This window comes from Salmo trutta, chromosome 12 (genome assembly GCF_901001165.1).
Source record: "Salmo trutta chromosome 12, fSalTru1.1, whole genome shotgun sequence".
NCBI classification, from domain to species: domain Eukaryota; kingdom Metazoa; phylum Chordata; class Actinopteri; order Salmoniformes; family Salmonidae; genus Salmo; species Salmo trutta.
In genome coordinates, this window is record NC_042968.1 from 48,789,447 (window position 1) to 48,807,356 (window position 17,910).

The window sequence follows — 17,910 nt, forward strand, 5'->3', positions numbered from 1 at the left end:
TTACGAGGCTATGGGTCCAATGTAGGGGAGAGGTCAAGATTACACAGCTTTATAGACTAATGCAGGACAAGGGTCAATATTAAGGCTCTCTGTAGTCTGGTCGGAGGGAGGTATGGGGCCCAGGCGAGAGGGGGAGAGGAGGGAGGTATGGGGCCCTGGCGAGAGGGGGAGAGGAGGGAGGTATGGGGCCCAGGCGAGGGGGGAGAGGAGGGAGGTATGGGGCCCTGGCGAGAGGGGAGAGGAGGGAGAGGTGGTCTCAGAGTCACTAGGCAATAGGTCCTGAAGTCGTGGGGGGAGATGAAGGCGACAGGGAGGAGACGAGGGTGATACAGGGGTGAGGCGGGGGTGAGACGGGGGTGAGACGAGGGATACAGGGGTGAGACAAGTGTGAGATGGGGGAGACAGGGGGGGAGACAGTGGTGAGGGTGGGGGGTGAAGGGGGGGGACACGGGTGAGGAAGGGGGAGACAGGGGGGAGACAGTGGTGAGGTGGGGGTGAAGGGGGGGACACAGGGGTGAGGAAGGGGGAGACAGGGGGGGAGACAGTGGTGAGGTGGGGGTGAGGGGGGGGGGGTCCCCGTAGGCAGTGAACTGAAATGTCCAGGAACAAGGATGGATAGGCTCTCTTCAGGAACACACACAGGGTCGCAGTAGTAGCCCTGGACAGTTCTTCCTGTGTTAAATCAACACGCCGCGACACAAGCACAGTTCCACAAGTACAGGCGTGGACATTTAGCGAAACGTCACACACAGACAGAGGCACAGAAAGTACAGAGGACATCACCTCAGGTAAAGCTGCTGTAGTCTGTAGAGATGACAATATAATCACTTCAGGTAAAGATGCTGTAGTTTGTAGAGATGACAGTAGATCACCTCAGGTAAAGCTGCTGTAGTTTGTAGAGATGACAGTAGATCACCTCAGGTAAAGCTGCTGTAGTTTGTAGAGATGACAGTAGATCACCTCAGGTAAAGCTGCTGTAGTTTGAAGAGATGACAGTAGATCACCTCAGGTAAAGCTGCTGTAGTTTGTAGAGATGACAGTAGATCACCTCAGGTAAAGCTGCTGTAGTTTGTAGAGACGACAGTAGATCACCTCAGGTAAAGCTGCTGTAGTTTGTAGAGATGACAGTAAGTCACCTCAGGTAAAGCTGCTGTAGTTTGTAGAGATGACAGTAGATCACCTCAGGTAAAGCTGCTGTAGTTTGTAGAGATGACAGTAGATCACCTCAGGTAAAGCTGCTGTAGTTTGTAGAGATGACAGTAGATCACCTCAGGTAAAGCTGCTGTAGTTTGAAGAGATGACAGTAGATCACCTCAGGTAAAGCTGCTGTAGTTTGTAGAGATGACAGTATGATGGAGCTTTAGTCTCCCTGTTTCTTTCCTGATGACTCCGCTATCACTGGTTACTATCTGATCACGTGACTGGACTGCCCAGTGGTTAGAGTGGAGGGGCGGCAGGTAGCCTAGTGGTTAGAGTGGAGAGGCGGCAGGTAGCCTAGTGGTTAGAGTGGAGGGGAGGCAGGTAGCCTAGTGTTTAGAGTGGAGGGGCGGCAGGTAGCCTAGTGGTTAGAGTGGAGGGACGGCAGTTAGTCTAGTGGTTAGAGTGGAGGGGCGGCAGGTAGCCTAGTGGTTAGAGTGGAGGGGCGGCAGGTAGCCTAGTGGTTAGAGTGGAGGGGCGGCAGGTAACCTAGTGGTTAGAGTGGAGGGGCGGCAGGTTGCCTAGTGGTTAGAGTGGAGGGGCGGCAGGTAGCCTAGTGGTTAGAGTGTAGGGACGGCAGGTAGCCTGGTGGTTAGAGTGGAGGGGAGGCAGGTAGACTAGTGGTTAGAGTGGAGGGGTGGCAGGTAGCCTAGTGGTTAGAGTGGAGGGGCGGCAGGTAGGGTAGTGGTTAGAGTGGAGGGGAGGCAGGTAGCCTAGCGGTTAGACTGGAGGGGCGGAAGGTAGCCTAGTGGTTAGAGTGGAGGGGCGGCAGGTAGCCTAGTGGTTAGAGAGGAGGGGCGGCAGGTAGCCTAGTGGTTAGAGTGGAGGGGCGGCAGGTAGCCTAGTGGTTAGAGCGGAGGGGCGGCAGGTAGCCTAGTGGTTAGAGCGTTGGGCCAGTAACCAGCAGGTAGCCTAGTTGTTAGAGCGTTGGGCCAGTAACCAGCAGGTAACCTAGTGGTTAGAGCGTTGGGCCAGTAACCAGCAGGTAGCCTAGTGGTTACAGCATTGGGCCAGTAACCAGCAGGTAGCCTAGTGGTTAGAGCGTTGGACCAGTAACCAGCAGGTAGCCTAGTGGTTAGAGCGTTGGGCCAGTAACCAGCAGGTAGCCTAGTGCTTAGAGTGGAGGGCGGCAGGTAGCCTAGTGGTTAGAGCGGAGGGGCGGCAGGTAGCCTAGTGGTTAGAGCGTTGGGCCAGTAACCAGCAGGAAGCCTAGTGGTTAGAGCGTTGGGCCAGTAACCAGCAGGTAGCCTAGTGGTTAGAGTGTTGGCCAGTAACCAGCCAGGTAGCCTAGTGGTTAGAGCGTTGGCCAGTAACCAGCAGGTAGCCTAGTGGTTGAGTGTTGGGTCAGTAAACCAGCAGGTAGCCTAGTGGTTAGAGTGTTGGGCCAGTAACCAGCAGGTAGCCTAATGGTTAGAGCATTGGGCCAGTAACCAGCAGGTAGCCTAGTGGTTAGAGCGTTGGGCCAGTAACCAGCAGGTAGTCTAGTGGTTAGAGCGTTGGGCCAGTAACCGCAGGTAGCCTAGTGGTTAGAGCGTTGGGCCAGTAACCAGCAGGTAGCCTAGTGGTTAGAGGTTGTTGGGCCAGTAACCAGCAGGTAGCCTAGTGGTTAGAGTGTTTGGGCCAGTACCAGCAGGTAGCCACTATGGTTAGAGCATTGGGCCAGTAACCAGCAGGTAGCCTAGTGGTTAGAGCGTTGGGCCAGTAACCAGCAGGTAGCCTGGTGGTTAGAGCGTTGGGCCAGTAACCAGCAGGTAGCCTAGTGGTTAGAGTGTTGGGCCAGTAACCAGCAGGTAGCCTAGTGGTTAGAGCGTTGGGTCAATAACCAGCAGGTAGCCTAGTGGTTAGAGCATTGGGCCAGTAACCAGCAGGTAGCCTAGTGGTTAGAGCGTTGGGCCAGTAACCAGCAGGTAGCCTAGTGGTTAGAGCGTTGGGCCAGTAACCAGCAGGTAGCCTAGTGGTTAGAGTGTTGGGCCAATAAACAGCAGGTTGCCTAGTGGTTAGAGCATTGGGCCAGTAACCAGCAGGTATCCTAGTGGTTAGAGTGTTGGGACAGTAACCGAAAGGTCGGTGGATCCAATCCCCGAGCTCACAACGTAAAAAATCTGTCGTTCTGCCCCCTGAACAAGGCATTCACCCCACTGTTCCTAGACTCTCATTGTAAATAAGAATTTGTTCTTGACTGACTTGCCTAGTTAAATAAAGTTTTTTTTTTTTTTATCTGATCACATGACTTGACTCTGTGATAACCTGGTTACTCTATTGCAACTTTGGTTGCCTAAACCAACTCCTTCAGTCAGCCAATCAGATCAAGCCAAGCCTTCAGGTCACTAAAATCCACATCAGCAGTGCAGTGCATGTTGAATCGGTCTTTACTGTTAAAAACAATTCTGTAGACTAAACTAAATTACCTTCTCTCTAAGTCACAATCTCTGGTGTTCTTTTCAAGTCTTTGCATTGCCATAATGTGCGGTATGAATTGAGCTAAATTCAAAACAGGGCGAGATAGACAAGGGGACATGAAGTTGATTTAGATCAGGTCAATAGAAACTTCTAGAAGCCCAACAGGAGTCTAACTGTAAGGTTGTATGAGTGTAAAAATGGGTTTGGCAGACCAGAGGTTTCTGTGAGAGGGTGTAAAGTCCTTTGTGTAATTTGAGGCTCAGGGCCAAGTTGGGAGTCTGGAAAGGACAGGCTGGGAGGCTGGGAGGCCCAGGGCCAGGCTCAGAGGCTAGGAGGCCTGGAGGCCCAGGGCCAGGATGGAAGGCTGGGAGGTTGGGAGCCCCATGGCTAGGCTCAGAGGCTGAGAGACTGAGAGGCCCAGGGCCAGGATGGGAGGCTAGGAGGTTGGGAGACCCATGGCTAGGCTCAGAGGCTGAGAGACTGAGAGGCCCAGGGCCAGGATGGGAGGCTAGAAGGGTGGGAGGCCTGGCTGGGAGGGTGGGAGGCCCAGGGCCAGGATGGGAGGCTAGGAGGATGGGAGGCCCGGCTGGGAGAGTGGAGGCCCAGGGCCAGGATGGGAGGCTAGGAGGGTGGGAGACCCAGGGCCAGGATGGGAGGCTAGGAAGGTGGGGAGGCCCAGCTGGGAGGCTGGGAGGCTGGGAGGGTGGGAGGCCCAGGGCCAGGATGGAAGACTAGGAGGGTGGGGGGCCCAGGGCTAGGATGGGAGGCAAGGAGGGTGGGAGGCCCAGGGCCAGGATGGGAGGCTAGGAGGGTGGGAGGCCCAGGGCTAGGATGGGAGGCAAGGAGGGTGGGAGGCCCAGGGCTAGGATGGGAGGCTAGGAGGGTGGGAGGCCCAGGGCCAGGCTTGGAGGCTAGGAGAGTGGGAGACCCAGGGCCCGGCTGGGAGGCTGGGAGGTTGGGAGACCCAGGGCTAGGATGGGAGGCTAGGAGGGTGGGACACCCAGGGCTAGGATGGGAGGCTAGGAGGGTGGGAGACCCAGGGCCAGGCTGGGAGGCTGGGAGGGTGGGAGACCCAGGGCCAGGCTGGGAGTCTGGGAGGTTGGGAGACCCAGGGCTAGGATGCGAGGCTAGGAGGTTGGGAGACCCAGGGCTAGGATGGGAGGCTATGAGGGTGGGAGGTCCAGGGCCAGGCTGGGAGGCTGGGAGGCCCAGGGCCCGGCTGGGAGGGTGGGAGATGGGAGGACCAGGGCCAGGCTGGGACGGTGGGAGGCTGGGAGAATGGGAGGACCATGGCCAGGCTGGGAGGCTGGGAGGCCCAGGGCTCGGCTGGGAGGGTGGGTGGGTGGCTAGGAGGGTCAATGATCCTGTTTTACAGCCAGCCCCTCTGGTCTTATTTTATCTAGGTCTGACAGACCTAATCCAGACCTAACCCAGCCTTAACCCAGCCTTAACCCAGCTGTAATCCAGCCTTAACCCAGCCTTAACCCAGCTGTAATCCAGACCTAACCGAGCCTTAACCCAGCCTTAACCTAGCTCTAATCCAGACCTAACCCAGCCTTAACCCAGCCTTAACCCAGCTGTAATCCAGCCTTAACCCAGCTGTAATCCAGACCTAACCCAGCTCTAATCCAGACCTAACCAAGCCTTAACCCAGCTCTAATCCAGACCTAACCCAGCCTTAACCCAGCTCTAATCCAGACCTAACCCAGTCTTAACCCAGCTCTAATCCAGACCTAACCCAGCCTTAACCCAGCTGTAACCCAGACCTAACCCAGCTCTAATCCAGACCTAACCCAGCTCTAATCCAGACCTAACCGAGCCTTAACCCAGCCCTAACCCAGCTGTAATCCAGCCTTAACCCAGCTCTAATCCAGACCTAACCCAGCTCTAATCCAGACCTAACCCAGCTCTAATCCAGACCTAACCCAGCTCTAATCCAGACCTAACCCAGCCTTAACCCAGTTGTAATCCAGACCTAACCCAGCCTTAACCCAGCTCTAATCCAGACCTAACCCAGCTTTAATCCAGACCTAACCCAGCCTTAACCCAGCTGTAATCCAGCCTTATCCCAGCCTTAACCCAGCTGTAATCCAGCCTTATCCCAGCTCTAATCCAGACCTAACCCAGCTCTAATCCATACCTAACCGAGCCTTAACCCAGCCTTAACCCAGCTGTAATCCAGCCTTATCCCAGCCTTAACCCAGCTGTAATCCAGCCTTATCCCAGTCTTAACCCAGCTCTAATCCAGACCTAACCCAGTTTTAACCCAGCTCTAATCCAGACCTAACCCAGCCTTAACCCAGCTCTAATCCAGACCTAACCCAGCCTTAACCCAGCTCTAATCCAGACCTAACCCAGCCTTAACCCAGCTCTAATCCAGACCTAACCCAGCCTTAACCTAGCTCTAATCCAGACCTAACCCAGCCTTAACCCAGCTGTAATCCAGACCTAACCCAGCCTTAACCCAGCTCTAATCCAGACCTAACCCAGCTCTAATCCAGACCTAACCCAGTCTTAACCCAGCTCTAATCCAGCCTTAACCCAGCCTTAACACAGCTCTAATCCAGACCGAACACAGATTTAACCCAGCTGTAATCCAGACCTAACCCAGCCTTAACCCAGCTCTAATCCAGACCTAACCCAGCCTTAACCCAGCTCTAATCCAGACCTAACCCAGCTCTAATCCAGCTCTAATCCAGACCTAACCCAGCCTTAACACAGCTCTAATCCAGACCTAACCCAGCCTTAACCCAGCTCTAATCCAGACCTAACCCAGCTCTAATCCAGACCTAACCCAGCCTTAACCCAGCTCTAATCCAGACCTAACCCAGCTCTAATCCAGACCTAACCCAGCCTTAACCCAGCCTTAACCCAGCTCTAATCCAGACCTAACCCAGCCTTAACCCAGCTCTAATCCAGACCTAACCTAGCCTTAACCCAGCTCTAACCCAGACCTAACCCAGCCTTAACCCAGCTCTAATCCAGACTTAATCCATATTCCACTAGGAGCGCCGCCTCTGGATGTGCTTTTTCCTGTTTGCTTTACGGCCCTATACAGCTCGTGGAGTGTGGTTTTTAATGCCAGCATCGATTTGTGGTGGTAAATAGATAGCTATTGAAAGATGTAAATAAAAACTGTCTTGTTAATTAGTACGGTCTACAGTTTATCATGAGCAACTCTACCTCAGGAGAGCAGAACCTTCAGACTTCCTTTAACATGAGAGATCGTGCTTCAGCTGTTGCTAATAAAGAGATATGAGTCTTGAACTGAGTTTGGGGAGAGTCTGTCTGGTCCAACTTCTCTATATCTATCTCTATTGGTTCAAGGGAGGTGTTGCCCCAAGGCCTTATCACTGCTACAAAGCATGCTGGGCCGTCTGGGGTCGCAGCACCATTGACCTTGAGGAGCTGATACCAGGGTCAGGACAAGGTGTGTGTGTGTTTGCGTTTGTTTACATATGTGTGTGTGTGCGTGCGTGCGTTTGCGTTTGTTTACGTGTGTGTGCGTGCGTGTGTGCGTGCGTGTGTGTGTGTGTGTGTGTGTGTATATGTATGTGTGAACGCCTGTGTGTGTGTGTTTGTGTGTGACTAGTCAGTGTGTGTGTGTGTGTGTGTGTGGTGTGTGTGTGTGTGTGTGTGTGTGGTGTGTGTGTGTGTGTGTGTGTGTGTGTGTGTGTGTGTGTGGTGTGTGTATATGTATGTGCGAACGCCTGTGTGTGTGTGTGTTTGTGTGTGACTAGTCAGTGTGTGTGTGTGTGTGTGTGTGTTGTGTGTGTGTGTGTGTTGTGTGTGTGGTGTGTGTGTGTGTGTGTGTGTGTGTGTGTGTGTGTGTTGTGTGTGTGTGTGTATGTATGTGTGCATGTGTGTGACGTTGTCAGTTCGTGTGTGTGGAACAACAACAACAACAATAACAACAACAACAACAACAACATCAACAACAAGAACAACAACAACATCAACAACATCAACAACAACAACAACAACAACAACAACAACAACAACATCAAATGTTGTTGTTAAATGAGGCCTCACCCCCTGATTACACTACTTCCTCCAAAGCTCCATTGTCCTGAGTCTGCACAACTCTGCCAGGACCTTGGCTCAAGGGAGATACTAAAGTGTTTTAGTACTATATCTCTTGACACAATGATGAAAATAATCATGGCCTCCAAACCCTCAAGCTGCATACTGGACCCTATTCCAACTAAACTACTGAAAGAGCTGCTTCCTGTGCTTGGCCCTCCTATGTTGAACATAATAAACGGCTCTCTATCCACCGGATGTGTACCAAGCTCACTAAAAGTGGCAGTAATAAAGCCTCTCTTGAAAAAGCCGAATCTTGACCCAGAAATTATAAAAAACTATCGGCCTATATCGAATCTTCCATTCCTCTCAAAAATTTTAGAAAAGCTGTTGCACAGCAACTCACTGCCTTCCTGAAGACAAACAATGTATACGAAACGCTTCAGTCTGGTTTTAGACCCCATCATAGCACTGAGACTGCACTTGTGAAGGTGGTAAATGACCTTTTAATGACGTCAGACCGAGGCTCTGCATCTGTCCTCGTGCTCCTAGATCTTAGTGCTGCTTTTGATACCATCGATCACCACATTCTTTTGGAGAGATTGGAAACCCAAATTGGTCTACATGGACAAGTTCTGGCCTGGTTTAGATCTTATCTGTCGGAAAGATATCAGTTTGTCTCTGTGAATGGTTTGTCCTCTGACAAATCAATTGTAAATTTTGGTGTTCCTCAAGGTTCCGTTTTAGGACCACTATTGTTTTCACTATATATTTTACCTCTTGGGGATGTCATTCGAAAACATAATGTTAAATTTCACTGCTATGTGGATGACACACAGCTGTACATTTCAATGAAACATGGTGAAGCTCCAAAATTGCCCTCGCTAGAAGCCTGTGTTTCAGACATAAGGAAGTGGATGGCTGCAAACTTTCTACTTTTAAACTCGGACAAAACAGAGATGCTTGTTCTAGGTCCCAAGAAACAAAGAGATCTTCTGCTCGATCTGACAATTAATCTGGATGGTTGTACAGTCGCCTCAAATAAAACTGTGAAGGACCTCGGTGTTACTCTGGACCCTGATCTCTCTTTTGAAGAACATATCAAGACTGTTTCAAGGACAGCTTTTTTCCATCTACGTAACATTGCAAAAATCAGAAACTTTGTGGGCTATACTCGGCCTTGTCTTCGGACGTTAAGTTGGTGGTTGTAGACATCCCTCTAGTGGTGTAGGGGCTGTGCTTTGGCAAAGTGGGTGGGGTTATATCCTGCCTGTTTGGCCCTGTCCGGGGGTATCATCGGATGGGGCCACAGTGTCTTCTGATCCCTCCTGTCTCAGCCTTCAGTATTTATGCTGCAGTAGTTTATGTGCCGGGGGGCTAGGGTCAGTCTGTTTCATCTGGAGTATTCTCTTGTCTTATCCGGTGTCCTGTGTGAATTTAAATGTGCTCTCTCTAATTCTCTCTTTCTCTCTTTCTTTCTTTCTCTCGGAGGACCTGAGCCCTAGGACCATGCCTCAGGACTACCTGGCATGATGACTCCTTGCTGTCGCCAGTCCACCTGGCCATGCTGCTGGTCCAGTTTCAACTGTTCTGCCTGCGGCTACGGAACCCTGACCTGTTCACCGGACGTGCTCGTTGCACCCTCGACAACTACAATGATTATTATTATTTGACCATGCTGGTCATTTATGAACATTTTAACATCTTGACCATGTTCTGTTATAATATCCACCCGGCACAGCCAGAAGAGGACTGGCCACCCCTCATAGCCTGGTTCCTCTCTAGGTTTCTTCCTAGGTTTTTGGCCTTTCTAGGGAGTTTTTCCTAGGGAGTTTTTCCTAGCCACCGTGCCTCTTTCACATGCATTGCTTGCTGTTTGGGGTTTTAGGCTAGGTTTCTGTACAGCACTTTGAGATTTCAGCTGATATACAAAGGGCTATATAAATAAATTTGATTTGATTTGATTTGATCAACAACATCAACAACAACAACAAGAACAACATCAACAACAACAACAACAACAACATCAACAACATAAACAACAACAACAACAACATGACCCGTAAAAGACAACAGCTGATAGACAGGGTAGCCACATGATGGAGAACAATCTGTAAAAACAAGTCAAATCAGTGTATCTGAACTGGGAAGGGATTTGACTGAAGAGCAGGAGAGTAAAAACATCAGACAAGTCCAGGGTACCTAGTAGACTGCAGCTTTATCCATCGCTGACAGTCATGCATTGATGTGGTACATAATAAGTAACACCATTGATGTGGTACATGATAACTAACACCATTGATGTGGTACATGATAACTAACACCATTGATGTGGTACATGATAACTAACACCATTGATGTGGTACATGATAACTAACACCATTGATGTGGTACATGATAACTAACACCATTGATGTGGTACATGAGAACTAACACCATTGATGTGGTACATGATAACTAACACCATTGATGTGGTACATGATGTCTAACACCATTGATGTGGTACATGATGTCTAACACCATTGATGTGGTACATGATGTCTAACACCATTGATGTGGTACATGATGTCTAACACCATTGATGTGGTACATGATGTCTAACACCATTGATGTGGTATATGATAACTAACACCATTGGAGTGGTACATGATGTCTAACACCATTGATGTGGTACATGATAACTAACACCATTGGAGTGGTACATGATGTCTAACACCATTGGCGTGGTACATGATAACTAACACCATTGATGTGGTACATGATAACTAACACCATTGATGTGGTACATGATAACTAACACCATTAATGTTGCTACATGATAACTAACACCATTGATGTGGTACATGATAACTAACACCATTGATGTGGTACATGATAACTAACACCATTAATGTGGTACATGATAACTAACACCATTGATGTGGTACATGATAACTAACACCATTGATGTGGTACATGATAACTAACACCATTGGAGTGGTACATGATGTCTAACACCATTGGCGTGGTACATGATAACTAACACCATTGATGTGGTACATGATAACTAACACCATTGATGTGGTACATGATAACTAACACCATTGATGTGGTACATGATAACTAACACCATTGATGTGGTACATGATAACTAACACCATTGATGTGGTACATGATAACTAACGTCCATCACACTAAACTGGATCCCTGAACCGTCCATCACACTAAACAGGTCACTGAACCATCCATCACACTAAACAGAATCACTGAACCGTCCATCACACTAAACAGAATCACTGAACCGTCCATCACACTAAACAGGATCACTGAACCGTCCATCACACTAAAGAGAATCACTGAACCGTCCATCACACTAAACAGAATCACTGAACCGTCCATCACACTAAACAGGATCACTGATCCGTCCATCACACTAAACAGGTCACTGAACCATCCATCACACTAAACAGAATCACTGAACCGTCCATCACACTAAACAGAATCACTGAACCGTCCATCACACTAAACAGGATAACTGAACCGTCCATCACACTAAACAGAATCACTGAACCGTCCATCACACTAAACAGAATCACTGAACCGTCCATCACACTAAACAGGATCACTGAACCGTCCATCACACTAAACAGAATCACTGAACCGTCCATCACACTAAACAGAATCACTGAACCGTCCATCACACTAAACAGAATCACTGAACCGTCCATCACACTAAACAGGATCACTGAACCGTCCATCACACTAAACAGAATCACTGAACCGTCCATCACACTAAACAGAATCACTGAACCGTCCATCACACTAAACAGGATCACTGAACCGTCCATCACACTAAACAGAATCACTGAACCGTCCATCACACTAAACAGAATCACTGAACCGTCCATCACACTAAACAGGATCACTGAACTGTCCATCACACTAAACAGAATCACTGAACCGTCCATCACACTAAACAGGATCACTGAACCGTCCATCACACTAAACAGGATCACTGAACTGTCCATCACACTAAACAGGTTCACTGAACTGTCCATCACACTAAACAGAATCACTGAACCGTCCATCACACTAAACAGGATCACTGAACTGTCCATCACACTAAACAGGATCACTGAACCGTCCATCACACTAAACAGGTTCACTGAACTGTCCATCACACTAAACAGAATCACTGAACCGTCCATCACACTAAACAGGATCACTGAACTGGCCATCACACTAAACAGGCTCCCTGAACCGTCCATCACACTACACACTATGGTTCAGCCTTCCGGCCTCTCAGTCATGGGGGTTTTGACAAATGAAACAACATTCCACAACCACTGAGTGTTTTTATCTAGCAAAGAGGGAGAGAAGATGGCCGCCAGAAATACGAAGCTGTCAATCTGATGATCTCTACTGACAGGAAGAGCAGACGTCTAACTGGGCGAGGCGAGGACACGTTCCGGATGGTACACTGTTCCCTAGATAGGGCACTATAGGTCAGAAGTAGTGAACCCATTTGGGACCCAGCCCATTTGGGACCCAGCCCATTTGGGACCCAGCACATCTGGGATCCAGCCCATTTGGGATCCAGCCCATTTGGGACCCAGCCCATTTGGGACCCAGGCCATCTGGGATCCAGCTCATTTGGGACACAGCCCATTTGGGACCCATTTCATTTGGGACCCAGCCCATCTGGGATCCAGCTCATTTGGGACCCAGCTCATTTGGGATCCAGCCCATCTGGGACCCAGCCCATCTGGGACCCAGCCCATTTGGGACCCAGCCCATCTGGGACCCAGCCCATTTGGGACCCAGCCCATCTGGGACCCATCTCATTTGGGACCCAGCCCATTTGGGACCCAGCCCATCTGGGACCCAGCCCATCTGGGACCCAGCCCATTTGGGACCCAGCCCATTTGGGACCCAGCCCATTTAGGGACGCAACTCATTTGGGACCCAGCCCATCTGGGATCCAGCCCATTTGGGACCCAGCCCATCTGGGATCCAGCCCATTTGGGACCCATCCCATTTGGGACCCAGCCCATTTGGGACCCAGCCCATCTGGGATCCAGCCCATTTGGGACCCAACCCATTTGGGACCCAGCCCATCTGGGACCCATCTCATTTGGGACCCAGCCCATTTGGGACCCAGCCCATCTGGGACCCATCTCATTTGGGACTCAGCCCATTTGGGACCCAGCCCATCAGGGACCCAGCCCATCTGGGACCCAGCCCATTTGGGACCCAGCCCATCTGGGACCCAGCCCATTTGGGACCCATCTCATTTGGGACCCAGCCCATTTGGGACCCAGCCCGTTTGGGACCCAGCCCATTTGGGACCCAGCCCGTTTGGGACCCAGCCCATTTGGGACCCAGCCCGTTTGGGACCCAGCTCATTTGGGACCCAGCCCGTCTGGGACCCAGCCCATTTGGGACCCAGCCCGTTTGGGACCCACCCCATTTGGGACCCAGTCCGTTTGAGACCCAGCCCATTTGAGACAGAGCTGAAAATCATGGCCAGATCACCCGTGATATGAGTCAGTGTTCAACGTTCCCATCATGAAGGGTTCGGTTTTGCTATGGGGATGGCAGGTGGGGGTAAGTACCTGGCTCTGATTCCAAAAGGGCCTGGGCTGGTCCAGTGGGGTATTCCAGTAACCCAACCTGGACCTGGGCTGGTCCAGTGGGATATTCCAGTAACCTAACTTGGACCTGGTCCAGTGGGATATTCCAGTAACCCAACCTGGGCCTGGTCCTGGTCCAGTGGGATATTCCAGTAACCCAACCTGGGCTTGGTCCTGGTCCAGTGGGATATTCCAGTAACCCAACCTGGGCTTGGTCCTGGTCCAGTGGGATATTCCAGTAACCCTTCCTGGTCCTGGTCCAGTGGGATATTCCAGTAACTAACCTTGACCTGGGCTGGTCCAGTGGGATATTCCAGTAACCCAACCTGGGCCTGGTCCTGGTCCAGTGGGATATTCCAGTAACCCAACCTGGACCTGGGCTGGTCCAGTGGGATATTCCAGTAACCCAACCTGGACCTGGGCTGGTCCAGTGGGGTATTCCAGTAACCTATCCTGGGCTGGTCCAGTGGGATATTCCAGTAACCCAACCTGGACCTGGTCCAGTGGGGTATTCCAGTAACCCAACCTGGACTTGGGCTGGTCCAGTGGGATATTCCAGTAACCAACCTGGGCCTGGTCCTGGTCCAGTGGGATATTCCAGTAACCCAACCTGGGCCTGGTCCTGGTCCAGTGGGATATTCCAGTAACCTATCCTGGGCCTGGTCCTGGTCCAGTGGGATATTCCAGTAACCCAACCTGGGCTGGTCCAGTGGGGTATTCCAGTAACCTATCCTGGGCTGGTCCAGTGGGATATTACAGTAACCTATCCTGGGCTGGTCCAGTGGGATATTCCAGTAAGTCAACCTGGACCTGGGCTGGTCCAGTGGGATATTCCAGTAAACCAATCTGGACCTGGTCCAGTGGTGTATTCCAGTAACCCATCTTGGGACTGGTCCAGTGGGATATTCCAGTAACCCAACCTGGACCTGGGCTGGTCCAGTGGGGTATTCCAGTAACCTATCCTGGGCCTGGTCCAGTGGGGTATTCTAGTAACCTATCCTGGGCTGGTCCAGTGGGATATTCCAGTAACCCAAGCTGGACCTGGACTGGTCCAGTGGGATTTTCCAGTAACCCAACCTGGACCTGGGCTGGTCGAGTGGGATATTCCAGTAACCCAACCTGGGCCTGGTCCTGGTCCAGTGGGATAGTCCAGTAACCCAACCTGGACCTGGTCCAGTGGGGTATTCCAGTAACCCAACCTGGGCCTGGGCTGGTCCAGTGGGATATTCCAGTAACCCAACTTGGGCCTGGTCCTGGTCCAGTGGGGTATTCCAGTAACCCATCCTGGGCCTGGTCCTGGTCCAGTGGGATATTCCAGTAACCCAACCTGGACCTGGGCTGGTCCAGTGGGATATTCCAGTAACCCAACCTGGACTGGTCCAGTGGGATATTCCAGTAACCCAACCTGGGCCTGGTCCTGGTCCAGTGGGATATTCCAGTAACCCAACCTGGGCTTGGTCCTGGTCCAGTGGGATATTCCAGTAACCCTTCCTGGTCCTGGTCCAGTGGGATATTCCAGTAACTAACCTGGACCTGGGCTGGTCCAGTGGGATATTCCAGTAACCCAACCTGGGCCTGGTCCTGTTCCAGTGGGATATTCCAGTAACCCAACCTGGACCTGGGCTGGTCCAGTGGGATATTCCAGTAACCCAACCTGGACCTGGGCTGGTCCAGTGGGGTATTCCAGTAACCTATCCTGGGCTGGTCCAGTGGGATATTCCAGTAACCCAACCTGGTTTTGGTCCTGGTCCAGTGGGATATTCCAGTAAACTAACCTGGGCCTGGTCCTGGTACAGTGGGATATTCCAGTAAACCAACCTGGGCCGGGTCCAGTGGGATATTCCAGTAACCCAACCTGGGCTGGTCCTCTCCAGGTATGCTGCTGTAGGTGTTACCTGTAGGAGTCAGGGTCAGAGAAAGGGCCTGCTGGGCTGGTCCTCTCCAGGTATGCTGCTGTAGGTGGTACCTGTAGGAGTCAGGGTCAGAGCCAGGGCCTGCTGTACTGATCCTCTCCAGGTGTGCTGCTGTAGGTGTTACCTGTAGGAGTCAGGGTCAGGGTCAGAGCGTGCTGGGCTGGTCCTCTCCAGGTATGCTGCTGTAGGTGTTACCTGTAGGAGTCAGGGTCAGAGCCAGGGCATGCTGGGCTGGTCCAGAGTGGTATTCCAGTACCTGTAGGAGTCAGAGCGTGCTGGGCTGGTACTGTTCACTGGCTTACTGAGAACAGACAGGGATCTGAGTCAAATGTGTCTGGTTCATATCCAAACATCTCAATCACAGAAAGATTTACAAATATTACTGTTAGAAACTGGCCTCTTCATCAGCTCTTAACGAGCACATCGGTCTTTCAGTGTGTGTGTGTGGGGGGGGGGTGGAGTGTGGTGTGTGTGTGTGTGTGTGTGTGTGCCTCTCTGTTTGATTAATGCTCAGTAGATAATCTCCTCTCTCAGATCAGATCACAGTTGAAATGTATTTTTACAACATGGCGTTTCCTCTATCCTCGTAGGACATGTCCCGTCCCACAGAGTCCATGTTTCCTCTATCCTCGTAGTACATGTCCCGTCCCACAGAGTCCATGTTTCCTCTATCCTCGTAGTACATGTCCCGTCCCACAGAGTCCATGTTTCCTCTATCCTCGTAGGACATGTCCCGTCCCACAGAGTCCATGTTTCCTCTATCCTCGTAGGACATGTCCCGTCCCACAGAGTCCATGTTTCCTCTATCCTCGTAGGACATGTCCCGTCCCACAGAGTCCATGTTTCCTCTATCCTCGTAGTACATGTCCTGTCCCACAGAGTCCATGTTTCCTCTATCCTCGTAGGACATGTCCCGTCTCCACAGAGTCCATGTTTCCTCTATCCTCGTAGTACATGTCCTGTCCCACAGAGTCCATGTTTCCTCGTAGTACATGTCCCGTCTCCACAGAGTCCATGTTTCCTCTATCCTCGTAGTACATGTCCCGTCTCCACAGAGTCCATGTTTCCTCTATCCTCGTAGGACATGTCCCGTCTCCACAGAGTCCATGTTTCCTCTATCCTCGTAGGACATGTCCCGTCTCCACAGAGTCCATGTTTCCTCTATCCTCGTAGGACATGTCCCGTCCCACAGAGTCCATGTTTCCTCTATCCTCGTAGGACATGTCCCGTCCCACAGAGTCCATGTTTCCTCTATCCTCGTAGGACATGTCCTGTCCCACAGAGTCCATGTTTCCTCTATCCTCGTAGGACATGTCCTGTCCACAGAGTCCATGTTTCCTCTATCCTCGTAGGACATGTCCCGTCTCCACAGAGTCCATGTTTCCTCTATCCTCGTAGTACATGTCCCGTCTCCACAGAGTCCATGTTTCCTTAACAGATGAGGCAGAGATGAAAACATTTTAAACTTGAACGATGAATCCTTTCAACAACAAAAAAATAAAAACGGCCTCTCTATTTGTCCGCTCATGCCAATACACGTTTGTTTAAAGTAACCTTCTTCCTAGATTTTTGGCAGTGCTGTATTGTAGGACGGGGAAACATCTGGAAAACATTCTTCTCAATTGTGTATTTTTTTCATTTGTTAGTCTTTTAAAACCCAAAGGCCTCTAACTGTTTTCATAATTAAGCATAAAGAACGTGGATATTGGTTCCTATAATCTTTCATTCATGCGGGACAGGTCCACTCATAAAACCGGGTTGTGTGAAACGGTCAGTGGTGAGTGAGTACGGGAGCCTGCTGGGCCAAGAACACCGAGTTTCATTAAACAGTTCAGATAAGGCAACACACCAAGGAGGTACCCCTCCACTCCCTCCACTCCCTCCCTCCCTCCCTCCCTCCCTCCCTCCCTCCCTCCCTCCACTCCCTCCCTCCCCTCCCTCCCTCCACTCCCTCCCTCCACTCCCTCCCTCCCTACCCTCCCCTTCCCTCCCTCCCTCCCTCCCTCCCTCCCTCCCTCCACTCCCTCCCTCCCTCCCTCCCTCCCCTCCCTCCCTCCACTCCCTCCCTGTCCTCCCTCCCTCCCCTCCCTCCCTCCCTCCCTCCCCTCCCTCCCTCCCTCCCCTCCCTCCCTCCCTCCACTCCCTCCCCTCCCCTTCCCTCCCTCCCCTCCCTCCCTCCCTCCCTCCCCTCCCCTCCCTCCCTCCCTCCCTCCACTCCCTCCCTCCACTCCCTCCCTCCCCTCCCTCCCTCCACTCCCTCCCTGTCCTCCCTCCCTCCCCTCCCTCCCTCCCTCCCTCCCCTCCCTCCCTCCCTCCACTCCCTCCCTCCCTCCACTCCCTCCCCTCCCCTTCCCTCCCTCCCCTCCCTCCCTCCCTCCCTCCCTCCCCTCCCCTCCCCTCCCTCCCTCCCTCCACTCCCTCCCTCCCTCCACTCCCTCCCTCCCTCCCCTCCCTCCCTCCCTCCCTCCCTCCCTCCCTCCACTCCCTCCCTGTCCTCCCTCCTTCCACTCCCTCCCTCCCTCCCTCCACTCCCTCCCCTCCCCTCCCCTCCCTCCCTCCCTCCCTCCCTCCCTCCCTCCCTCCCTCCCTCCCTCCCCTCCCCTCCCCTCCCCTCCCTCCCTCCCTCCACTCCCTCTCTCCCTCCCTCCCTCCCTCCCTCCCTCCCTCCACTCCCTCCCTCCCCTCCACTCCCTCCCTCCCTCCACTCCCCTCCCCTCACCTCCCTCCCTCCCTCCCTCCCTCCCTCCCTCCCTCCACCCCTCCCC

The 17,910-nt window shown here is 52.0% G+C and overlaps 1 protein-coding gene across 1 annotated transcript; it reads right to left on the bottom strand.

Moving 5' to 3' along the window:
- Positions 1 to 4,254: 4,254 nt before the first annotated feature.
- LOC115202562 (basic proline-rich protein-like) lies at positions 4,255 to 11,028 on the bottom strand. Its single transcript, XM_029766682.1, has 2 exons — positions 10,837 to 11,028; positions 4,255 to 4,851 (listed from the first exon to the last, which is right to left on the bottom strand). The coding sequence occupies exons 1-2, from the start codon at positions 11,026 to 11,028 to the stop codon at positions 4,255 to 4,257; spliced, it is 789 nt and encodes a 262-aa protein (XP_029622542.1).
- Between the last annotated feature and the right edge of the window lie 6,882 nt (positions 11,029 to 17,910).

What these genes read in the sequence shown, in the direction of transcription:
- LOC115202562 (XM_029766682.1), bottom strand. Translation starts at nt 11,028, where the DNA reads ATGGACGGATCAGTGATCCTGTTTAGTGTGATGGACGGTTCAGTGATT. An exon ending in TTAGTGTGATGGATGGTTCA is followed by an intron (nt 4,852 to 10,836) that starts GTGACCTGTTTA and finishes CCACCGTCCCAG; the next exon opens with CCTGGCCCTGGTCCTCCCAT.